Source organism: Nyctibius grandis, chromosome 13, assembly GCF_013368605.1.
Source record: "Nyctibius grandis isolate bNycGra1 chromosome 13, bNycGra1.pri, whole genome shotgun sequence".
Classification (NCBI taxonomy): domain Eukaryota; kingdom Metazoa; phylum Chordata; class Aves; order Nyctibiiformes; family Nyctibiidae; genus Nyctibius; species Nyctibius grandis.
In genome coordinates this window covers 1,537,997-1,563,339 of record NC_090670.1, presented here as the reverse complement: position 1 = coordinate 1,563,339, position 25,343 = coordinate 1,537,997, and the positions used below count along the sequence as shown (strand labels likewise).

The 25,343-nt window shown below is 44.0% G+C and overlaps 1 protein-coding gene across 2 annotated transcripts; it reads right to left on the bottom strand.

Annotated features, from left to right (window-relative positions):
• Nucleotides 1–10,553: 10,553 nt before the first annotated feature.
• On the bottom strand, nt 10,554–24,956 carry LPAR4 (lysophosphatidic acid receptor 4). Of its 2 annotated transcripts, none has more exons than XM_068411955.1 (2): nt 24,630–24,956; nt 10,554–13,366 (listed from the first exon to the last, which is right to left on the bottom strand). In XM_068411955.1, the coding sequence occupies exon 2, from the start codon at nt 13,211–13,213 to the stop codon at nt 12,167–12,169; it is 1,047 nt and encodes a 348-aa protein (XP_068268056.1). In that variant the 5' UTR covers nt 13,214–13,366; nt 24,630–24,956; the 3' UTR covers nt 10,554–12,166. The 2 variants fall into 2 exon arrangements, with proteins under 2 accessions (XP_068268056.1, XP_068268057.1); XM_068411956.1 differs by lacking the exon at nt 24,630–24,956 and adding an exon at nt 23,614–23,942.
• Between the last annotated feature and the right edge of the window lie 387 nt (nt 24,957–25,343).

The window sequence follows — 25,343 nt, the reverse complement described above, 5'->3', positions numbered from 1 at the left end:
CTTAACAGCTCTTATTTCCCAAACAAATCTCATCAGGATGGGGACTCTTGCGTGGGACTCTCCCTAAATACAGACAGAAGGGTGTAGAGCTAGATGGAGCCTACTTCTGAGAGCTCCCACGCATAACACAAGTCATTCTTGAACCGAAGGGTAATTCCAGCTCTAGCTGTTAACTCCGCACACGGTGAATTTCTTTGCGTAATCAGGAACTCGTTCCATATGTCTGCTATATAGATTTGCTTGTAGCATTTCCTTTCTTACTGAGATGTCCTTTTTGTGCCGTGATACTTCAGTATGTACTTTCCTGCAGCACGTTTTCCCAGTGCCGGGGTCAGGCGCTCGGCTCCCTGAACTCCCTGCCAATTCTCATCTGCAGCTCAAGTGACTTGGCACCCATTTCTCACAAAGACCCTTGGTATCCTACACCTGGGTGCATGCCTCATACACTTATATTTATCTTTGCCTGATTAGGGCTCATCTGCGGAGTTTCTGCAGATGTTTCTTTATTTAAACCATACTTTGTGAAGGGAAGGAAAGGAGACACGCAGAGGAAGGAGGTGTGCTTCATAGCATCGCTTGCTCTGAAGTGACTCCGATGCCAGGAAAATGTGCACATCACTCATGATTCTTTTTGTCTCATTTGTTCTTCCCTCCTACTCCCCCCTCAAAAAAACCCAACAGGAATTCCTTGCTTCCTTACTTACTAATTAAATCTCTGGCTACAATAAACCAAGAAGGTCTGTCAATGAGGGAGTATGTGGTCAAATGATGGTTGGAACCGCTCAGCAGGAAATTTGGTAGGAAAATACGACTTCAGGAGCTTAGCAGGCTTTATTTTTAGGGCGCGTGAGCTTGTTTAACTCTCGGATGCAAACTGCCAAATTTCTATTGTTGTCAGATGGCTCGTGTCCCACCAGGCTGAGTCAAACTGGTGACTCACGGGCAAGAAGGAATCGCTTTGGCAATGGGTTGATTTTCTTCCCTCCTCCAGTCTAAGATGTCGAAGATGATAAAACCTCCAGTCTAAGATGGTAAAACTTGTTTGCAAAACTAGTTTCCAGCGTGTTCTGGTTAAAAAAATGCTGTTTGTAATAAACCATTGCATTGCAATGTTGTTTGAAAAGCACCTGACGTGTTGAAGTTTGGTGCCTTTGCAGTTGGCGTGGGCTCTCTCTGCTCATGCTCTGGGCTGGCCAGGTGCAAGCCAAGCCCTGAACGGAAACAACGGGGCTGTGTATAGCTCAGCGTTGTTCCTCAGCCAGCAACCCCTGCCGAGAGCTGGGATTTATTAAACCTGGAGCACAGTGCTGCACTGAGGCAGGGAGAGGGATTTCAGGTGTGAGCTGGCTGGCATCTAGCCACCTTGGCAAGTGGATGTAAATCCCGTGGAAGAGTCAAGTCCATATGTTATTTGGGGAAATTACGTTCTAATTCCAGCACACAGCCTCTCTCCCTCAGCCTTCCTCCTCTCAAATCCTTACCCTTCTCTGTAGCACAAGCTACTCCTTCTAGAATTGACTAAATTAGTTCCTTGAGATATATACATGCAGGATTGTCTTGGACTCCTTACTGTACTCACCGGAGGACATGCTTTCAGGCCATCACCCATAGAGAGATGAGAAAACCTTAGGGCATTTCTGGTGGTTTTGTCTTACCGCATGCTCTGAAGCAGGTCGGGGGTCTGGTGCCTTGCAGGAGAGCAGCAGCTGAGCAGTGCGGGGTGTGCATCACTTCGAGCACTCCCGGATCTTACACCTGGGTGTGCAGTAATGCCTGGGTCAGTCTGTGTGTAGCAGAGCTGGAAGGCAGCAAGCCTGATTGTCTGTGGGGCTTTTTTAAGGTTGTTTCTTCAAGCTTGCAGTACCTTGCAAAGATCTTGCAAACTCATTCAAAGTTATTTAGAAGGAACCAGACTTGTGACCTTTTTTCTGTTATCACAGTCACCAAGAGGTGTTTGGATGTAAGGACTTGTTGCCTTGCCTGGTGGGCACATCGTTCAGAGTGCCGGTTCCCCTACACGTGAGCTTTCTCCCCTGTACTCGTGTGCACTGGGCATTGCTGTCTGGCAGCTGTTCAAGCACCGAGGACATGAACTATTGCTGTCAGGGTTGAATTATGCTTGAGCATGGCCCTTAAAATGAGTAACAAGCCTCTCACTCTGATACAACATCTTGTTCTGTAGGTCTTGTCAACGTGGAAAAAGATGGATGGCCTGAGCAGAAGGTACAATTAAAAACTTATTTAGTAGCCTGCTACAGTATGACACAGTCATCTGCTTATAGCAGGCTTATATTGGTTTAACTTCTGGTGATTTATGTACTGAAGGGTCTGTTATGAGTTCATCACTTGGTAACTATGTGAGTTTGTTTACTGTTTATTTTACTTTTAAAGAACTTGCTCATTGTGCATTTCTTACTGTAGCATGTCCTTGGGTCCTTCACTAAAATGTTACATCACACAAAGCCTGAGGCTTTGGTGTCAGACAAACCCACATCTGATTTTTAAAATTCCTAAATAGCCAAAACAGTCCAGTCCTGCAGTTTTTACATCAGTCTGGCTGAAGGCCATGGCAGTGTGTCACATACAAGGACTCCTCAAGAACTCAGGCAATTGTTCTCTCTGCTTGACAGTGGGTTATCCTGATTTTTTTCCTCTTTGGCCTTGTGACTGATCTGCACACTCAAACTGTCCTGCTTTGTCTAACAGGAATAAAGTGATAACCTCCCTCCTCAGCTGCAGGCTTCCCGATAACTGCAAGGGATGCTTTTAACAGTATTGTTTATTTTCCTTCCAAGGGCATGTTGCTGTATCAGCAGAAGGTACTCTGATGTTATGAGAGCTGGAATGCAAACCCAAACAGGTTCAGATAACTAAATAAAAATGGAGTGTGAGTCAGGCTCACAAAGTAAGGAAGGTGAGTGTTTGCTGGGGGATGTATGCAGCCAGCTAGGTCATGCAGTGTAAATGTGTGCAATGGGTCCACTTCTATATTGAACAGTGAAATAGTGTTTAAATCACCCTTGATAATTATGAACTACAGCTATGCTGCCTTTGTGCTGACCTTGAAGGATGAGATGGCTTTGGTGAGGTGCTAGTCTTACCAGCTAGGGAGTTTAAATGTTCAGGTGTTGTATTTAAGACTTCACATGGAAATCAAAATCCATCTCCACTACACACCTACCCTTTATTCTGAGAGCAGCGCTCTGTGATGCACTAACCTGAGCTGCAAAGTTGGCTTTAAAAGTTCCTGTTGCCCTACCCCCTCAAACACCCTCCCCTCAGCTGTGCCAGCACAACTGTTGATGGGACAAAGCTGTTAACAGGAACCTGGTTAAATGATCCAGATTAAAAATAAACTCTCATTTTGGGGGGGAGGTGATAGAAATAAGAGTTATATTTAAACCTGATCATTGCAGTGATCTGGTAGCCAGTGTGACCTCCCAAGCAGTTGTTGCACAGCTCAAGGGCAGTGGAACAGCCAGAGAGGGATGTGGAGAGAAGAGCGGGTGGCAGCCTCTGAAATCAGTTTCATTGTCCTCCACCCCTCAAAAAACAAAAGGGAGGGGGACAATTGAACTGTGAACCCTGGTTTCAGAGAGTATCAGTTACCCCAACATGAGCTGTGTTTAAAGGGGGAGTTGTAGAATAAATATATGGGAACGTGACTTCTGTATGACAGTGTCTTACATCTTCCTCCCCCTTCCTCATTTCTACCTGTGGTGCCTAGCTGCTGGGCTAGTTTGTGGAGATGAGGTAATATATGCAAACAAGACAGGAATCTGATCTGCCAAAGGGCAACATATTTATGGCTGTACCAACACCATGACAAACAGGTCTTACCAATATTGCCCTTCCTCTTGGGTTGGGATGCTCTGTCGCACTGGTATGTCTTTCACACACGCCAAGTGTGAGTGGGGCTGGAAAATGAAAAATTGTTCTCATGAGCAATGGTGAAAGAAGATGCATTTCAAATTATGTAATTGGCAGTGCAAAAATTTTTAGGTTAGTGGAGGATTGTTGGACTTCAGACTGAAATTTGTCCGTTTGATAAATCTGAACCCTGTTCCTGCACAAATCTGAAAACGAAACAAGTTTTTCTCAAGTTACTTCCTGGCACGGTTGCAGTCAGGTAGTTACACACCTGGCTTTACACTGGTGTTCAGAAGTCATTTTGCATTCTTGATATTGCTCACGTGCAGGAAATGTTCTTTCTCTTCTGATAGCTCTGCAGTTGTGTGAGTGAATCTCAAGTCCACTGTAACCTCAAGCTCTGCTCGAGTGGTGCAGATCATACTATTATAACAGAAAATATTCTCTTGCTAAAATCTCTACTGCCTTGCCCAGAACAGCATGGTCAGCATCTGGTCTTGCTGAATCAGGCCCTAATAGAATAAGACTTTCTTATTCTAATAAGGCCCTAATAGAATAAGACTTTCTTGTGGTGGGTTTTTTAGTCCAGGTTGTGAGTGTGTTACTGCACAGGTTCTGCACAAGGCTGTAATGGACAGTGACAGAGCATGCTAGAATTTGTCATGTTAATAATGTCAGGATGTCACTATTGGAATATAAGATAATTTTTTTCCACTTGTGTGACCTATGTAAAATTTGTAAAAGTATTTCCCAACCCAAGACCCTACATCTGTGCAGTAGAAAGCAATCCTCCCTGTGATATCTCAGTGTGCTGATCTCATGCTGTGCCACAGGACACCTCTGTTTAAAGCACTTTTGGCAGCTCCCTAATGCAGCTAATATTGATTTAGCGTATGAAATAACACCTCCATTGCCTGTCAGCTGCTAAATCAGCGTTGTTCGTGTGCCATATGGTAAGATCTCGATGCTCACTTTTGCTGAGGTGGCTTTTCTACCATCTCACTTCCAGAGATAACACAGCTTGACGCCAGCTTTGGAAGCAGCACAGTTCTTACGGTGGTCAAAAGATATTTCAAGATGAATTTTATTTTGTTAGTGTGAGGACAGAAACTTTGTGCCATGGTTGAGTTTGAAATTAATGTGTAACATCCAAAACATCAAGTCTAGAAAGATATTTTCCTTTTCCCTTAGAGAAGATACGTGCCCTCTCGCTTTCTTTTTGGGTTGAGTGTGCTGTAACAGTAAAACTCCTTGCAGCAAGAAATGGGAAATAGGAGAAATAGGAAATGTGAGGGTGGAAGAGGGACTGCAGACATGCACGCTGAAGGGAGGGCGGCTGTGGGAGGCGCAAGCAGGGGCAGGAGGTGTTTTGGCAGCCCAGGCTCTGACTTTGTCATCCTGTGCAGGAGAGAGAGACGGGAACTTGGGGAAACAAATTTATTAAAATAGGTTCAGTGGCAACTGCTTCAGTCTTATCTGTCTGTTGTGGTGTTAGGATGCTGACTCTCAGAAATGATCTAGTGAATGAGTTCCAAGAAAGTATTCCGTCACTGCAGAGACGGTTGCAGTTAATGATGCGCTGCCTCAGAAGAAGCTGGGGGGATTTGCATAAAACAAGAAAAACTAACGACCAGTTTCCTATGCTTCTGGTTTCCAGGAAATTCTTTGTGTGTGCTGGATATACACAGAATTTCTTAAGAGGTCTAGAGAAAAACTTAAATATTATTGCAGTTAATAAGTGTATTTATAGAAGTCAGAGTAAATGAGCACACTCACACATACTGTTTTTCCAGAAAAAACTTTCCTTTTTCATGATACACAGATACATAAAAGAGCAAACAGTGCAAAACATGCGTGTTGTGAAGTTCTATATAATATTTACATTGGTCAAAATCCCCCAGGCAGAGAAAAGCTAGTGCAGGGCTTTCTTAAGTACTGGTCAGTTAAGTGTTCTGGGAAACCTGCACAGTGATCCTAAAGAGAAACCACCCGACTCCTTGCTTGTCCCGATGTTGTAGGTGTGTGAGTGTCCTGTTGTTTTTGCGTGGAAGTTAAATTTAAGAATTAAACCCAAGAACAGCCAGCAGTGTTAAACATTATTTTTAAGTGAAGTGACACTTTCCAGAGAAAAACCAGGAACAGCCCTTTGCTTTACTGTGACATGTGCCCATTTTATCCAGGTTAAAATCACTGTCTTAAATGACAAGCTTCAGACTGTATATTTTCTGCCTTCCCTTTCCCCCACCCCAGCAGGCACAGCCCTTCACACACATCCACGTCTGCTCTACCTACAGCTCTGCCTGGCAATATTCCACGCTTCTGTTGGTGTAAACTCACTATGTTTCACATCTACAGCAAAAAGCACAGCAAGGGGCAGAACGAGCCCTTACTAATATACCTGGATGGTGACAGAACAAACACAAAAGGGAGAAGATTCCAGCAGCTGGAGAAAAGGATCTCCGACCACTGCTGTGGGAAGTAAAAAAGGTGTTTTGAGTAGATCTTCCTCACTGTCTAGGCTCTTTGAGTGCATCATCTTGAATCTCCCACAAACTTAATCTTCTAAACAAGACCTTTCCATAGCACAGCATCTCAGGGGTGATTTGAGTTATGGTCCTTAGGAGTGTGCTGGAGAGCAAATGTACAGCTTGTTCCCTGGCAGGACTCTCAGGTATAAGCTTGAGGTCAGCATTCAGAAGTTAAAATTGCAGCTTTTCCAGCATTAGAGGGGGGAAACAGGGCTTGGACTTCTAAGCTTATGAAGAATAGCTCTGCCTATTTCTTAAATTAATGCTGAGCGACATAATCTGCTTACTGAAATGAGGACTGTTTTGTTTCTGCTCTTAAATCCTACCCACAGAACCATTTGCAGTCCGTCCTTTCGGACGCAGCAGAGCTTTGGGGTTACCCTGTGCTTAGGGTTACACTTGCTCAGCCGTCACAGTGAGATCCAGCCTGACTTTCGGTGCCCTGCACCAGCAGAGGAGGACAGGGTGGATCTCCTCACCCTTTCTGCAGGACAGTCACCTTTGTGAAGCTGGCTGCTCTGCTCCTGTGTGTCCCCTGCTCTGCTCGACGGGTGCAGGCACAGCTCTACTTGTTCTGCTTGGACTTTGCAGCCTGGGTCCATGACAATTTGAGCATCTCCATGCTGTGCCCCAAGGTGTGCTGTGGAAACAGCCTTGGCTGCTCCCCTCAGTTCCCTCCCACCTCCTGTTTTTTCTTTCTCCAGATAGAGCTCTGGCAGACACACTTTCACAGGGGCTGCTGTTGTCTGTTGCTGTCCCTGTTCTGAGACAGCATTTCTGAGATGGTAATTTCCTGCCTGTTTTACAGCAAATTCACCCACTGGGAATGACGTGGAGTGTTACTGGGGAGCTCTTTAGGGACACTGACCTTCGAGAAGATCATCAGAGGTGCTGTGTGATCTTATCAGCACAATAGGTCCCCTTTTTCTCACCAGCTGTTTGTCAGAGGGAAGTCCTCTCTGGGTTACACAGCAGGTTTTTGCTGGGTAGAGGGCAGGGAGGAAGAGCAGCCAGTCTCACTCCATCACCCCTGCAGCACCACAAGGAGAACTTCCTAAAAATGTCATGGGGATATTTTTAGAGGGACCTGGAGGCTGAATCCGTGCAGCAGGTCTGCAGTGAGCAAGGTTAGGAGAAGCAGAGCCTTGCTGTCTGAGCAGCTGTGTACTTGAACATGCAGCACGGGAACTCTTTATCCTTCTTACTTACCTGAGGAGCCAGTACAGGACTTTCATAAGTGACTTGTGCTGCCTCCTTGCCCTTGCATTTCACAGACTTGAGCCTGGGTAGTTTGCACTGATTCTACAAAGCTGGTGAAGATTTATGCTGTCCCACAAATGCTTGGCACCCTTCGTCTGATGTAGAGCCTGTTGTGTGACTAAAAAGCCTGCTGTAAGAGGAGGGTCACTCAGGGTGACTGTAATACAAGGCCTTGCTTCCTCCTGTCGTGACATCTCCCGTGAAAACCCAGATTGGCGTGGCATTTTGTGCAGGTGTGCATATACAAAGGTGAGAATTTGGGCACAGAGCTTCAGCTTTCCAGCAGGGCAATGAGTTGCAAAGCATGTGGTGAGATTACAGTGAATGAATCACATATGAAGACCTGGGGAATAGGAAAAGTTGAGCTGGCAGGGAGCAATGAAATCCTTGATTAATGCTGCGTGTTTAGCATCTGAGAGGATTGCTGGGCCCTGTCTCAGCTTCAGCCAGATAAAGGCATCGACTTCTAATTAATTTTGATTTTTGCTTTTAAACTCGTAGTTGTGGTGTGTGCCATTTGCTGACAATAGCCCTTTGTCAGACAGGGAGAAGGAACACTCATCTGCACCTCAGCCAGAAAACTGTGAATCCACTTTTTTTTACCACCATCGTTCCTTCCAGCTTGGCTTTACCAACATCTGAAAAATTACTTTTCTTCTCTGAATACATAATTGGTTATTTATACACAAACCGTAGAGCATTTACTTGGTATACCTGACCTAGAAAAAGAGAAGAGTCAAGAACTATCCTACCAGATGTGAGTGTCAGTCAACATATGATCTCCATATAATTTATAAGGTATTAAATTACAAAATAATGAATCTTTTCAGTTAGCATTTTGGCACATGATGATAGTATTACATTTTATGTGAGAATATCGACCACAGCTCTTGCCCCATAAAACTGCAAACAGAAATTTGTAAGCATTGGCACTGGTTTCGCTTAGAAAAAGACACCCATTATGCTCGGATTACAGTTAAGCTATGTATGTAGAGCCTGGAGGTTGTCCAGTCACACGCAGTTCTTTCCCCCCTCGCTTTTAACATTTCCTTAAGAAGGCTAGACAGTGGTTTCTAGGTTAGATTATTTTTTTGCTCTTGGATTTAACTAGAGGAAGGTCTGCGGAGCACAGAGCAGAAGGTCCTCCAGGATTCTTGCAAACAAGATATTCCTCTGCTGTCAGCTCGGAGGTGCTGGGCCAAATTCTGCTCTCACTCACCCCAGAGCAACTGAGCAGCCACGACATGTGAGAATAGCCCTGTCCCATGAAGCTCCCAAGCCCCATGTAACTCAGGAACCTCACCTTTCTGCTTCTTACTTGCAAGTGGAAAGAAGCAGCTTTCAAATAATATTTACAAGCTGACAGTTAAAAGGTTGCCCATTACAGAATCACAGAATCAATCAGGTTGGAAGAGCCCTCTGGGATCATCGAGTCCAACCATTGCCCTGACACCACCATGGCAACTAGACCAGGGCACTAAGTGCCATGTCCAGGTTTTTCTTAAACACCTCCAGAGATGGTGACTCCACCACCTCCCTGGGCAGCCCCTTCCAATGGCTAATGACCCTTGCTGAGAAGAAATGCTTCCTAATGTCCAACCTGACCCTCACCTGGCCAAGCTTGAGGCTGTGTCCTCTTGTCCTATTGTTGCCTGGGAGAAGAGCCCGACTCCCACTGCGCTACAACCTCCCTTCAGGTAGTTGTAGACTGCACTAAGGTCACCTCTGAGCCTCCTCTTCTCCAGGCTAAACACCCCCAGCTCCCTCAGCTGTTCCTCATAGGTCAGACCCTTCACCAGCTTGGTTGCCATCCTCTGGACTCGCTCCAACACCTCAGCATCTTTCTTGAAGTGTGGGGCCCAGAACTGGACATTGACAGCAAGCTGGCATGTAAGCAGATTTCCTGTCTGTCTTTGTAAAACCAAAATAATAAGGGGTTTTGCCTCAGAGAAGAGCACTTACTCATCTACCATATGTTTTTCTTGCAAATAGGAAGAGGGTTTGAAATGCACCCTCAGCTTTTTAGTGCACCCTTCCCACTCATTCCTTCTCTCTCCCATCCCTAAAATGGAGCTCTTGTCTCATTAAATACATTTTTTATCAGGCAGTTAATGGTAGGGCAGTAGAACGGGGGTGTCCTGCCTCTCTCACACAGTTTAGGATGTGTCAGAGCTGTTGATGGTTTCACAACCCCCTCTTCACTTGACAGCACTTGCGGTATGAGGGGCAGTTCTCTGCATACAGAGACCACTGCCTGTCTCAAAGCCTCTAAAATCCCTCTTGGCTCACTTTGCATTTTGATCTGAAGTTATGGAAACAGCTTCTCTGAAATATATACATTTTATGGCAAGTGTTGAAACAGGCTCATCAGCCAAAGGAAATACAGATTTTAAAAAGCTCTCTAAACAGTTGGGTTCAGGGAAGGAAAGGGGCATGGCACTGGCTTTCACTTTGCATACAGTTAAATGGCAAACACCGATGCTGCTTAAAACACAGCTCAGTGCTTCAGTGTGAGGCAAACTTTGCCCAGATGCTGACAAATCCCCTGTAACTGGCTGCGCCCTTGTCCTGCCACATCTATCTCATTCCACCAATTAGTTTGAATGATCTCTCCTTGTTTTCACGTTTTCTTTCTGCTCCAAAGTGGTGTTGTCTGGGGGTTTAGTATACAGCAAAAAAATCTCCCAAGCCACTCTTGTGTGCAAGTTTCTCGTAAATTTAGCTGTAACTTAAAGCTGAGATGTCATCGTTTGGCTGCTGTCATACTCCTTGCATACAGTGAGTTGATCATATGCTTTTCTGCAGTAAGACCCAAAAGCCCGGGGCACTAGATAAGCAACAGTCATTTTAGGGCTGAAATAAAATCATTTCTGGAGTCTGTCTGAGCCTTGGTAAGCAACTGACCTTTTTATTCAAAGTGAATGTAGTGCTAAATAAATATTCCCTTCAAAGCATAACATTTTTTTGCAGCTGGACTATTTTCACACTTTAAAAACCTCTGATTGCTTTAAGTACAAATCACATTTGATGTGTGGCTCTCAGTATCTCATGAGACTTGATCTGAGAGACTTAAGATAAATAGTTGAGTGGAAAACATCTGTTCAATTAGTATTTTGTCTGTCTGGTTTTTTTGGTAACATAGTCCTAGAAGCAGCTTTATGCTGTACTGTGGAAAATGTAGATTACTGATCTAACAAGTTGTAACTTCATACTTTTTCAGGTTAAATTGTTTTTTCTCATTTATGTGTCTTACACTTAATGAATCAGCCTGTTAAGGTCAATATAGCTTCAAATATGAAGTAAAGGCTGGAGAAATGAACCATCTAATAAAATGCAACACCATACAGGTAGTTAACTTTCCATATATTTATATAATCTATATCCATAAAAGGAAATGCAGGATATGTAATAAATTAATTGAAAAACAAGAAAACATTGCTGTAACTGACTAAGAAAAGAGTGTGGCTAACTTGGTTTTTGTACTCTTCTTTGGGGGTTACTTTGAGACCCTCTAGTTTAATTAGCTGATTGTGTAGCAAAAACCAGCAAGCAATCCCTTACAAGATCTTCTCTTAACTGGATGCTCTGACAGCAATTGTCTGTATCCAAGCAAGCTCTCCAGTAAGGTCAGCACTCTGTGGTTCTTCAGCCCTTCAGCTGCAATTTTTGTCTAAGAGGTTTGCCCACGCAAGAACTCTGGGGTTTCATAGTCTAGCCCTTAGCAGAAATAGTGCCAATAATCTCCTGGGACATAAAAGCCCAGGTGCAACAGAGAACTAATGTGCTCTTTACTTCTCCCTAGAGGTGGCATTTAAAATAAATTAGAAGACAGCTTAATCTGACAAAAATTAAACTTCTTATTTCAAAATTGCATTATCAATTATCCTTTTATCTTATTTTTTCTCTTCTATCATCAAGCAACTGTTTTGCCTACTTTTAAAACAATTATTTACACGTCAAACCTCTCCACACAATAAATTCAGCATGCCTGTATCTAGTAAAACCAGGATGTGTACTCTTGCAGTGAAATAAGGAAAAGCCAAAAGCTTTTATTATGCCTTTTTAAGCAAACATACATATTGTGTGAGGTTATTGAGTTAACATATGATGATGCATCTCCAGAAGGCATGAAATATTGGTAGGTATCTCTAAGAAAATTAAATTTTCTATTTCCCAACTGGTCCCATGTCAACTGCTAGGGAAAAAAAATGCCAAATATTGGCATCTTCTTTTTAAAGAAGCTGTTCTGTTCCCTACTTAGGTGAAGCATACTTTGTCACCCATCCATAATCTCCAAAGGGAGATCCATCAGGATTTTTATACTTCATGTTCACTTGTTGCATCTGATGGGACCATCCTAGAGTAAGGATTTGCCTACCTGTGTAGTTATCCCCCAGCAACTTTTCCTCATTAACACCATGTGTGAACCCACATATTCTGAAATAACTATTTCACACATGGTGTTAATCAAAAGTTAATGGGGGGTAACTCCATCTGTAAACATCTCACTAGAAATGCGATTCAGATGTTGGGTCTCCTCCATTCGTAATAGCTGGGTCACTTATTTCATCCTGTGGTGCTGGTAGTGCAGTCTTTGTTAGAGGTGTCTCAGTCTTGAAAAGATAATCCATTTTTATCTGGGTTTTTAAGTTGAAAGACTTCTGGAAGGATTCTGATGTGAAGTAGTAGATGAAGGGGTCAAAGCAGCAGTTCATTGTTGCAATGCACAATGTGATTGGGTACATTGTCCTTGCAAACCTCTCCAAGGAGCAATTTGCTATTGCTTGGGACCGCACAAGAGCATACAAGAAGAGTATAGAATTGTAAGGCACAAAGCACACGACAAAAATGGCCACGTGCACAATGATCATTTTCAATACTTTCTCTTTGTTTGTCCCAATCTGAGACAAGGTGGCAGGTTTTCGGAGAGTCCTGAGAACTAGAGAAGAGCATGTAAGGTTGAGCAGCAAAGGAATTATGAATCCTACTACTTCAATAAATATAGTGATCTTAGATAGATAGGTTTTCCAGATACGTTTGGAAAAACCTTCGAAACAGGTTGTGCTTCTGTTGGAAATGTTGGTTGTGGAGAATAATGAAGCTGAAATTCCACCGCTGAGGACCAGTATCCAAACACCAGCACAGACTATGGCAGAATTTCTCCTGGTCCTAATGGTGCGAGATCGGAATGGGTAGACGATAGCAAGGAAACGGTCAACGCTAATGCAGGTGAGGAACAGCATGCTCCCGTAGATGTTAGTGAGAAATGCTGTACCAGAAATCTTGCACAGGCTATCTCCAAAAGGCCAATGCCTATTGAAATTATAAAAAATTTTAAAAGGCAAAGTGAACACAAAAAGCAAATCTGAAACAGCCAGATTTGTCATGAAAATGGCTGTTTCGCTTCGCATTTTCATCCGAAAGCAGAAAACAAAGAGGGAGGCGCAGTTAGTAATCAAACCAAGGATGAAGACCACGCTGTACACGGCTCCATACAAGTTGTACTTAAAGGAATCATCTGTCAAACAGGTATGATTGTTGCTGTGGTTTCCCATGCCAAGTTTGTGATGTGCTTCCAAAGAACTTCAAAGTCTACTTCAGTGACATCCATAAAATAAGGAAGTAATCTCTTCTCTTCCTGAAGAAACACATTCCAGGGAGGCTGCTTGGCACCTCGCTACCACGTCTCCGTCACGAATCCTTTCATCCTAAAGGAGAGAGAGAAATAGAAGCCATCAGTCTTGCAACCCGCTATCACCTGAAACGTGTGTGCAAGAGAACACGTGCTCTTTCCTTTGCAAATGAACGGATGTGCAAACAAGGCCAGGAATAAGTTCACAAGGTGGTCTCTATAATTTCCACTATTACTGGGGTTTTTCAAAGTTGAACACAGCAGTTTACTGTACTCAACCTTCCCTTTCCTTCCCTCGTCCTCCTATTGGAAGGAGAGTGATTGCTAATTCCAACTTTCCGCTCGGAAAGGTTTTTCTTTAAAATTTGAGATGGAATTGGCCCATCGTGTTTGGAAAGAAATTAAGTCATGGACCCACGATATTGCCCAGGTATAGAATCAGTCTGAAATGTTCACCTAAATTTGTGACAAGAGAAAAAAGAAGTTGCAAGTTTTAATGTTTGCTTTTAACTGTGCAGAAATTAAACTTCTATGGCTTTTCAACCTTTTTTGATGCAAAAGTATTAAAAAAAAAAAAACCCAAACCTTATATTGACAAAGTACTGCTTTGCCTTTTTCTACTTGAAAATAGGAGCATCCTGACACGTGTTTTTCAAAGTGAAGAACTGAAATGTTGTATTTCAGAAATGTTTTTCAAATACTTTCCAAAGTTATGCTTCCCACTTTTGGAAAATGTTGCTCTTTGTCCTTAAAAATTTCTGCAAAAATAGTATTACTTTCAAAAGGACTTTTTTTTGCAAATGTAAAATGCTTTGCAAAAAGGACTCCTCTAAGTTATACTGGCGGCTTCATTTCATTTCTACTTTGTTGAGGTTCAGAACCTGAAATTTGGGAAATCTCATAAACTACACTCTTGTAAGACTTTGTCCCAATTCAGCAAGCTTCAGAGAAGTGTAGAGTTGAAGCATGCTCTTTGTTGGAATTCGGTGCTTTCTGAACTGTCTTGATGTTCTTATTGCTATTCTCAGTCTTGTGTTTTGAGGCCTGTGAGGATAAGCAGTTGGAAAGTCTCCCTCACTGGAGCGAGGAAGGTTTGTGCGTTGGAACGTGGGCAGGGCAGTCAGTACATCTTGGAAATGTGGAGCAAAGTTGGATAACTAAGGGAAAGGCCTTTGCCTTGTAAAATACAGCAACCCAAATATGAAACAAAGTTTGTAACCTAAGAGACATCTTATAGCTACAACTATGGAGTAATTTAGAGAGATGAAACCCTTGTGAAGAGTAGGAACCTTTCCAGAAAGTGATCTTCTGACAAAATAGTTTCAACAGCAAACATAACTGAGCAAGCTTGTGTTCAAGGTTGAAATGGCAACATATAAACAAACTGGGGAAGAAAGCATGGAATCAAGACAATTTGGGATGCGAACTGGTCTGATTTTTGAAAATTGAATGTTTTCCATATGTTTTCCTACTGGAAAAGCTCACGCTGACAATTGTTCTTGCACGCAGGCTGTCAGTGAGTCAGCTGGTAACATGGGGAGGTTCAGGTTGGACATTAGGAAGAATTTCTTTTCAGAAAGGGTTATTAGCCATTGGAAGGGGCTGCCCAGGGAGGTGGTGGAGTCACCAACTCTGGAGGGGTTTAAGACAAGACTGGACATGGCACTTAGTGCCCTGGTCTAGTTGCCATGGTGGTGTCAGGGCAACGGTTGGACTCAATGAGCCCAGAGGTCTCTTCCAACCTGGTTGATTCTGTGATTCTGTATGTCAAGTGTTGAGAAAGATGTAAGAGCCACAGCTTTGCCAGATGGAAGGTTCTGCCCTCACCTGGGAGTGCCTGGCCAGCTGCAGGCTTTACAAAAAGCAGTGCTGTGACCCGGAGAGCAGGCAGCACCTCGCCTTTGCACCTTACAGATTAGCTGGACGTGAAGTAAAATAGCTGGAAGGGAGGATCGCCAGATCTCACTTCTCAGAAAGACGGCTTTCAAATGACTTGAACCTTTTGACATCCAAAAAGATGACTTGGAACTTATTAGGTCTCTCCTTGAACTACCAGAATTCCCTGTGATTTCTGTAGGTGGCTTTGGTACCTGCTCTTCACCCAATTTAGTAACTTCTTTCTTTGTTTTAGTTGCATTTTGAGTTACACATTTGTAATTATATCCTGCATTAGCAAATGTTCAAACCAGAAGTAGATACGCCCTTATCTGATTGCTGTTGATTGTGTGGCAAAGACAGAGGAGACCAAGCCCATGTTGGGGCTTTCTATAGAGCATGTGTAAGCAGGAACTTCATTATGCAAACTGTACAGGGCTTTGGGGACAGACAGCTGAGTAGGAAATGAGCTGTGTAGCGGAGCAAAAATATTCCTTGCACCCCTATGTGCTTTTGCACTTATTAGTTTTTTCCTACTAAGTTCATGACTAAATAATCTTTATACCTAAAGAAGATACCAAGCATTTAAACTTATGAAAAGGACAGTAGTAAAATCTCAACGGTGCACTTTGCTTATTTAGATGATCATATTCAAAGGTCTCACCCACAAGCTGAAACACCTTTAAGCAAGAGCTTAGTTGGATTCAAAAGTGCCCATGAGCTCCAACAGGAATAGCTGTGCCTCTCAGCTTAACCTTCAGCCTAATGCATTAAATTCTTCGCTCGTAACTCCCTTTCGGTAAAGAAAGAGACTGCATGTTATCTCCATCAGGAACAATTTTATTTATACTGAAATGCAGCCTCCCTAAGTAGACCATTTTCTTCTGCTGTGTGTAAAAGCCAGGTGTGCTGGACTCTCCTGGTCCAGGTTTCATGCCTGGGTCCTAACTGGGGAGGTTTGAGAGTGGATTGGGTGTCCTTCAAAACCTTACCCAGCCACGTGCGTGGGAGGTCGATGGAAACCCCCCTTTCCAACCTGTGCACACAGTCCAGGCTTTTGGCTGTTCCTCAAAGCGCAGCCTGACGCAGCAGGCTTGAAAGGCGGCTTTGAAATGCTCACCTTTACTACTGCCATACGGGGCTGCTGCCAGCAGCCTGACCCAGATACTTGTTACACAGGAGAAAAGATGCTCCAACACTTGATTCTTTTTTCCCTGCTCTGCATCAGACAGCCACGAGGTCAAATACTAGTTTTTCTGGTGTGTGTGTGTATGGGACTTGCCTGCCAGCAATTGTCTGGCTAAGTTATGCTCTTTAAAATATGGGCCTGTGTTGTTTACCTCTCTAACACTGAGGTGTTTAAACAAGCTGACAAGTTGCTTTGAAACTCAGCCATGTGCTTTAAATTCTGCAGCATGAGCCTACAGATTTAGTTTTCTGAATGTAAAATCCCCTTTTCCTTTCCACTAAGAATTAAAGCAGTAGGATGCTCTCCATGTACACCACTGCTATTGCCTTGCTGGGAAAAAAAACCCTAGCAATACATTTTAAAATGCTGAGTTAATGTGGTAATATTGAGAATATTCTCTCTCGTAGTGGGGATGGTACAAGCAAACCTCCAGCGGCTGCTGCTCACGTAGCCCTGTTATTCTCAGGGTTCAAGAGAGTAGCTGACAGGGCTTGCTCCTGTTTGCCTTTTAGTGTAGAGATATCCCTCATCTTCCACGTACTGAAAATAAAGGAAAACCTCTACGTATGACTTCCTACAGTGCACGAGTATCCTGTTTACAATTCTTTTATTTCCTCCTCCTGGCACCCCGAGAAATCCTCATGACAACCAGCTTGCAGCTTAATTCAGATCAACATTTGTTAGTACAGAAAATGACTGCAGGTAAAAAGCACATTTTAAATCAGATTCTGTAATTCCATTAAGGCCATTCTTCTTCATATACATCCTGTTCTCCACAAGTCCATCAAATTGTGGTCAGAAAAAACAGTGTCAAGTTTGGGACTGACATGTTTGCATCTGCACATTTTCTTTTTCTCATATGAGATGCAAGATAAATGTAACTTTATCAGTCTGAGTATGTAGGACATCCTCTGTGTGTTCATTTAAATAACTATACACTGCAAAGCCTTTTCTTGGGAGGTCTGGTACAGACCAAATGTGAAAACCTTTCAAATCTGAAGGATCTCTTTCTGGATTATCACTGTGTGTACTCAGGTTATCTCTAAATCTTGTGAGACAAAGGTTTTATAGGTACAGAAGCCAAAAACTGGTGGATCAAAAGGTGGAGGGATCCAGGGTTTTGGGGACTTTTCTCTGAGTTTTGTCCAGAAATGTCTCTAGGTTATAGCACCACTAGCTGTGTTTTGATATGACCTTGGAAATAAATAAGTATTTTCCTTGGGCATAGCATGTGCTTTATGCCTTCTCTTGACAAGAACTACATTCATTAGAGGATTTTCACTTCCCTGTTGCTCACCCGGTCGGTACAATGATCGTACGATGTGTAACTCCCTCCCACCGCTGAGCCCAGGGTTACGGCTTTACAACCACAAACTCTGTCATTTCTTCAATTTCTTGGGGTTTATTTCCCTCCTTCATTCCACTTTAATTATGCAGGAGGCTCAAAAAAGGTTTTACTGGTTTGGGGTGGGAGGGGGAGTTGTTTGGGGGTTTTTTTTGAAGATTTTTGCATAGGTGATAATTCTGCATAAGGCTATAGGACCTGGATTATTCCAGACTAAGTCCTGTAGGTAAAGTGAGATATACTGCAGAGGTTTGAAGATGGACTTAATAGATAAACAACTTTTTCTACCTGAAAAAGTAAACATTTCTGATAATTCTAAGGCAGTGCTAGTGAGGAGCTGTAACACCACCAAACTGTCATTTCTAAAGGCTTACAAATGTTCACTTGAAAACCACAAAATATGAATTTAAAGCAAGTGAAACAGCGATGGAAAACACGACAAAACCATCTCACCACCGCGTTCCCTCCTGCTTTGCCACTCTTGCACTACCTCAGTGCCTGCAATGGGATCTCCACTCTCTCCTTTCAATAAAAGTTTCACTAGTTATTTTTGGTTGCAAAGAACTTTGAGAGCATTAACTGAAAGCAGTTGTAAGAACAAACCTCCAGTTTGGGGGAAGCTGGTAGCTGGTTTTTTCCCTTGTCGAGGCTGACAGGGTGGTGATGTGTTGCGCAGCGATGCTGGCTCCGTTTGCCCAGGGCCAGCAGGGAGGGCTTAGGGAGAGCTCTACCTGAGAGAGCAGGCGTTGCTGGACCCGGCTGGGGATGGGGAAGGGCTTGGGACACCAAGTTTGGGCTTGGTTTTAAACTGACCAGCTTGCTGAGTTGCTGTGAGCTCTCCATCCTCCCCAGAGCTTCTTGCTACGGTAACCTTCGCCTATATTTCCTCCCTGGTGTGGTGGGAGCAGGAGAAAGGGTGGGATGAGACAGTGGGAAACAAAGCAGCTGCCTGTAAACGAAGCACTATTGACTATATGAAGTGATGGAAAGTAGAAATGCTTTAATCTCTTTCATTTACTAATCCGAAGTGATGTATTGGAGAACAGTAGGAAAGGAGTAGACAGAAGCGTGACTTTGAAGTCCAGCAAAGGTTTCTGTAGCTTCAAAGAGCCATTCTTCCCTGTGTTTTATCAGAGTGAATGCCTAGCCAGTATGCTGGGCAAAAGGGGGGACGTTTTCTGATGATTAGCATAAAAGACAGGCAGGAAGGCCCTTATTCATGGCTTTGACACTTATTGTGCAAGGATCTTTGATACCATCAGTACCTTCACTCCCCAGTACTTGCTGTGAGTGTAATAACATCTCCTGTACCTGATGGGAGGGTGAAATTGTGAGTTACTCATGATCATTTCAGTCAATCAGGTTTCACTGTCTGCTCTTCAATTCTTCTTTGTTAGAAGCAAAACAAAACACGGGAGCCTGTGGGGCATTTCCCTTTGCTCAGCCCCCAAGAGTGATCCCAGGGACCCGCTGGCATTAGGTGGGAGTGTGCCGACCACTCCTTTCCTCCCTGCCTGGGTGGCTTTGGCTCTCCAGGAACCTCACAGAGCCTCCAAGTTCAACAGCTACTTTCTGTTGCCTGGAAGCCAGTGAATGAATTGCAGCAGGACCCCAATTTAAATCTTTTCCAAGACAGAGTGGGGAAGTGGAAACCTGAGCCTATCAGACCTAATCCTAAAGGAGCTCTCCTTTTTTCTTTCCTTTTTTTTTTTCCCCCAATTGGTCAGTACTGCCGTTGTCTCCTCACTGTCCTTTGAGACTTACAAAGCATTTCCTGCTCATGGTGACTTCTCGGTGCTGTATCTGTTTTGTATTGAGCTAATTAAAATGTTTCCTTCTGAAGAGAATAGTGAACTGACTTACCCCATATTCAGACACTGATCCTCAGGGCATGACTCTTTGTTTTCACTGGGAATGTCTCTCTCCATTTACATCACCCCTTTAACCCTTGATGTGCTTTGGCCTTCCCTATCCACTAGTGCCTTCAGGAGGTGTGGTCCACAGCCCCAAAATGACAGAATTCACCCCAAACTTCCCAGCAAAGTTTGAATTATTTTACTCTCGTAAGAGGGGCTTTTTTTTGCTTGCAAAGGAACCTCAATCTGATGATGGATAACTGCAGGAACACTGCTTTTTTTGACTCTCAGGTCTCACTAGGAGAAGATTACTTTATAATAGCATTGCTAAATTCAATAGGGATCCTGATAAGAGAAGATTTAGATGCAAAGAAAGAACTGATGAACCGATGAAAAGCAGAGTTATGCTGTTTGACCCAATACTTGAATATTTACAGGTGGTTTTCACTCAGGAGTAGAAGTTGGTGGTGGAGGTAGCTGTGTCTTTGATGTAGCCTGTTTATTTACAAAGCGTGGTTAAGAAAAAAAGAGAGTCCTGTTTCCCTGGACCACTGGGGAATCCAACAACAGGACTCGGTTTATTTGCTTACGGTTCCAAAACACTTTCCAGTCAGCATCCTGCCCAAAAGCTTCCTTTCTTTGCTTTCTCTGACACATTTTCCAGTGGTTCCTTGGTGATTGCCTGACTTCTTGGCTCCTTGTTGCCTTGACTCCTCCTCGCGAGGTGCCTGCAGCCGCGTGAAGCCCTCCTTTCACCCGAGCCTCCCCTGACCGCTGTGGCTCCAGGCTGGTTCCTCTGCAGGCCCTTTGCTGAAGCAGGAGAGCTGAACTTTCACATCTGTTTATCCAAAAATTATAGGCTTTATTTTTTTTCCCTTGCATACATTAGTACCAACGAGCTTCCATCCAGCCACCAGCACCACCAGGGTTCAGCTGGTTTCCTCGCGGGTGCTGAGCACAGCCCTTCAGTGGGGCAGAAGGCAATCTGTACACTGCTCTGGTGCTCAGGACCTGGGAGGATCTGTGCCCTGCATTTATTTACTGGAAGGATTTGATAAATTAGGGCTTTGTTCTCTCAAATTGCTTTATTCTGGGGGGAAAGGGGAAGGTTTGAGAACTCTCTTCCTACGGCAGTATGGACTGGGTGGGTATCGTCAGCCTTGGTTTCATTTGCTCCAGCGGTCTGGCCTCGTGAGATGCACAGTCCCCTCTCGGAGCTGCTGGGCTCCCTGTTCTCAGTGCTTCACGTTTCTTAGCAAGACATTTTTGCTGATTTGGGGGCACGACTGGGGTTTTCATGTCATCTCCCTCACCTCCCCTCTGGGGAAAAAGATTAAGGCCTTGAAAAGCGTTCAGTGGTGTATAATTAAAGGATGTGTGAGGAAGCACAGCGTGCAGCTACGCTATTTTTCAGTAAGAACTATACAGGGTAAATTTGCACTAATGTGTTAAAATAAATAAGAAATGACTTTGCAATGAAAAAATACCAAATCTTAGCTATCGAGTGATGTTTCTGTAGTGAAGTTTCTTAGAAATCAGATTTCTAATAATGAGATGAGAGAAGGGCAATGACATTTTGGCTCTCTATAAGGGATGCAGTTTTTACTGCTAGATATGGTAATTCCCATTTACCATGTAAAAGCAAGTGTATGCTGAGGCAGAAGGTGGTGTGTTATCTGCAAGCTCAAGAAATTAAAATGGGAATATAATTAGAAGAAAATAAGAGCTTCTGTTGTGGCTATTTACAGGCATAGCAGGTACTCAAAATATTACGACCTCATGTTATGTACAGAGAAAGCAATCTGCTCTGTTGCTGGCCTGCATCTTTGTCTCGGTGCTCAGGGGCTGATGAATGTCCCTCAATTTCACTTGCCAAGATAAAAAGACTTTCCTGTTCCTACAAAACCAAACCATTACAGATAATTCAGAAAACTTTCCTTGCAGCTAGGGTTAGCTAAGGCTAGTTTGGCTCCGAAGCAGTGTGGATCTTGACTCCCTTTCATGGGACTGAACTGAGAAGATGGTGCATTAGAGGAAGTCTTGCAGAGCCACTGTCTGTTCTCACGAATAAAGAGCTCCTCTCTTCAAGGAGAGAATTTGCCTTTTGTGAAGGTGGTGGCTCTCCTTCCCTCAGACTACATCAGCTCCTTATTTACGGACAAGGAGCAACGTGTGAAGGAGCAGAGTGAGTCTCTGCACACATGCTTGACCTGGAAAGACCTATTGAGGCTGGATGCGTGTTCCAGGAGCCATCCTCACCCACCCCAGCCTGCGGACAGGATGGCTCACCGGCGCTTCTTTTGTGATCCTGGAGCACTGTGAGAACCATCAGGCTGGGACCACCACATCATCTGTGTACACCTGGCCAGCAACACTCAGACATGGGTAAATAGAGCCCTGATACTCAAAATATGCTTTAACCAGAGTCAGCTGCAGCCTGCACAGACGCATCACAAACATTAGCATAAGGCTGTGTGGCTGCAAGCAGCCACGCTGCAAGTGCCAAGGCAGAACCACGATAACTGAGTCCCAAATTGTTTTGCTCTCACCAGGGAGCAATCTTCTCTCACCCTCTGTTCCAGAAGTAACATACCTTCCTAAAGTACACCCTTTCCCCAGGATCTGGCCCAAGGTTTGGGTAAAATTGCCTTAATTCCTGCTCTTGTGCTCCAGCCACCGAGTCACAGGCTGGAGGAGGGCAACCATCTTACAGCGGGGAGTGCATCCCTCCGGCACAAGCTGCAGCGCAGGTTTTCACATTTGTTGTCTCATTACAATCCTCTGGATGAAAGTGTAGTTGCATTTGGGCATTAGTTCTGTTTGTCTGTGTGGAGCTGAGCTCCTAACTCCAGAATTTGAATGACACTGATTTTTATCAACTGACCTAACCCCAGCTAAGGAGGAGTCTCATTTTAAGTCTCAAAGGATTAAAGTGAAATGTATGCTCAGCCTCCCCCTCCTTTCCGCCCTCCCTCCCATGTTTTTCAGGACTTTCTTTTAAAATTCAGAGCTTTTGAGCCCCGTAAAGTAGCAAGGTTAGTTTCCTGCCTGTTTTATTTTGACTTTTAGAATGCTACTAAGGGAAAGAAGATGGAAAAGTGCTACGAGGGGGAAATATCCTTATCACCGACCTGTGAACTTTGCACTTCCCATCCTCTGCGTTTTACTGTTCTGTTCATGCAGGGGAGCAACACAAAAACACACAATTGTCTCCTCTCAAAGAAAGATTAAGGAGTGTTTGGGTTAAAAAACCCAAACATTTCTTGCAAATTCTTCTGCAGTGGGCTGATGTTGTATTAAATCCTGTTTCTCCCAGACAGCTGTATCTTTAGATTGAGTATGTTGTTCATCATTCATTTTACTTCTGACACCAGTTTTACTATCTGCTTAGAGCTGTATTTGAATTTTTCTCATGGAATTTTGCCACTGAGCTTAAAAGGAGTAGTTTTTAGCCATAAGTGAAAGCCAAAGTGATAAATCTTTAAAGTTTTGCAGTATAAAATATATAACTTATTTCCTAATTTTTAATATGTTTTGTAGGAACCAGATCTGAAAGTGTAAGTTTATGCCACATTTATATACAAACCTTTCTTAAGCTTATATTATGATACTGACTTCAAGTACAAAAAGAAAAGCCAGAACTAAGGAATATTTTTCACAAATCTGAAACAAACAACAGCGATTGAAAAGTCCTTAACTTGTCATCCCCAGTGATACAATGAGAATTACGATGTGAATTATTATGATTTCTACTGCAACAGTTTGGAGGAGTGATTACTTTGAAAAAATTAGGGATAATCTTTCTCACTTAAACAGAAACATTTGCCTCTCCCATCCCAGCCATAGCATAACTCAAGAGGAGTGAGATCTGCCTGTATAGAAAAAACATTGCTAATCCCCATTGAAATGTACAACTCGAGCCCACCCCCGGCTGGTTTTATCCCCCCGATTTCTCTGAGCCTTCAGATGTCAAAAAACACTAAACCCCTTTTTGCAGAGCCGCTGTTAGATCTGGATGCTTTTCTGTTGAGTTAGAAAGTGAGGAAAGAGAGACTTACCAGGGCAGAGGGGCCGGGGCTGAGCTCATGCCCCAGCTCGGCAGCTTTCAGCCCGATTCCCCCCTGACAGCCCACATGGATCCTTTTTGTGCGTGGGACGCGAGCCGAGTCAGTCCCACGCGGAAGATCTGCGTGCTCCACTCTCTAAAAGTTTACCCGTTCATCTTTAAAACCTAAAGCGACGGGCAGTCGTCTGCCTGCCTTTGTTCGGAGAGGAAAACAAAACTGCTGAACGCTGTAGCCATCGTGTCTTGGGAAAGGGGACGCAAGAATGGGCCCAATGTCTGGGCAGGGTCTGTGGGCAGGGGGAACTCGCGGGGGTCTCGCTAGGAAACGCTTTCCATTGGGCAGGGCTGTATTATTAGTGCCTGAGCCCGCCCCAGGTCCCTCTCGCAGGGCTCTATCCCCTCCCAGGGCTGTATCCCCTCCCAGAGCATTGCCCAGCTCAGAATCAGCAGCTTAAGGACAACCCGACAATGGTACCACGGATTTCCTGAGCGATTAGCGGGCGGACACAGCCAGTGAGCGTGCCCGCGCCTCCCATGGTAACGGGCAGGGGAAAAGCTGGTTAAATCTCCGATTTTCCTCTGCACGGCTAATTGTTTTTGCTTCCAGTTAAAAAAGTGAGGAGAAGAGGGAGCTGGGAATCAGCAAAGCATTGGGTAAGACTAGGAAGCTGCAAAGCAAAGCTGGCCATAAAAATAAAATAACTTTCTAAAGAGATTGAGAAAGGGGTCGGTTTTTAGGTAGGAATTTGGTTATTTTTTAAAAAATCTTTTCAAAGGAGCAACTAGAACAGTCTGGGCTCTTGTCCCCGGCAGTTTGCTCTGAAAGCCCTGGGTTCCTGCTGGAAAACCTTCAGGCTTTCAAATGTTTAGGGACACAATTACAAGTCCTCCAGGGAAGCGCAGCTGCTTTTGCCTTCGTAGCTCACCTGAGAGCTGCTGCTACCTTTCAGTGAATCTGCCTTCCAGCTGAGCCACTAGCTAGAAAAGCTTTTTATTTTCATCTCTTACCTGTAATATCAGCCCTTCAGCGAGGGAAGAGGATCTTCTGGCAGCAGGAGTAATGCAGCGGGTGATTTCTTTGCCTCAGCCCGTTTCTGCCGTGGAGCAGCCCGTGCCCTTTTATTTCTTTTTCAGCCCTCTCCACTTCCATCGGTTTGAAATCCTGAGTCTGCTTTTAAAGCCCAGCCTCCCACCTAACGTGTCTCGCTCGCATTGTGTTTGTCTCTCCTTTTCCTCTGCTCTTCTCGGCTGTTCCCATGGGCAGCCAAGACCAGTAAACAACTCATTGTGAAGCTGGAACTAATGTTATTCCTTGGGCTGGTGGCTGATGCAGTGGTCTCTGACTCGCTTCTGTAGCACGCCCAGCTGCCACAGGCTTTTATCCAGTCGATGCAAATAACTTCCTGAATATCTCATGTAACAGCCTAACTCCAGCCTGCAAAACCTTATCCTCTGAGGGCTCACGGTTTAATGAAACATATAAAAACACAAGTGTGGATTTGGATTGAAAATGGTGAAGGTGCAGATGTTTCCTGCTCCTAATGGTCATTTTCCCTTTTTGAGCTGGTAAAGGTGACAGACAATCTGGGTAAATTGTGAAGGGATAGCCAAAGAGATGAGCTATCACCATCACTCATGTACAGATGTGGGGGGAGTATGGGGGCTGGCAAGGCTCAAGACACAAAATCCACCAGTATAACCAGTAAATTCACAAACAGAAAT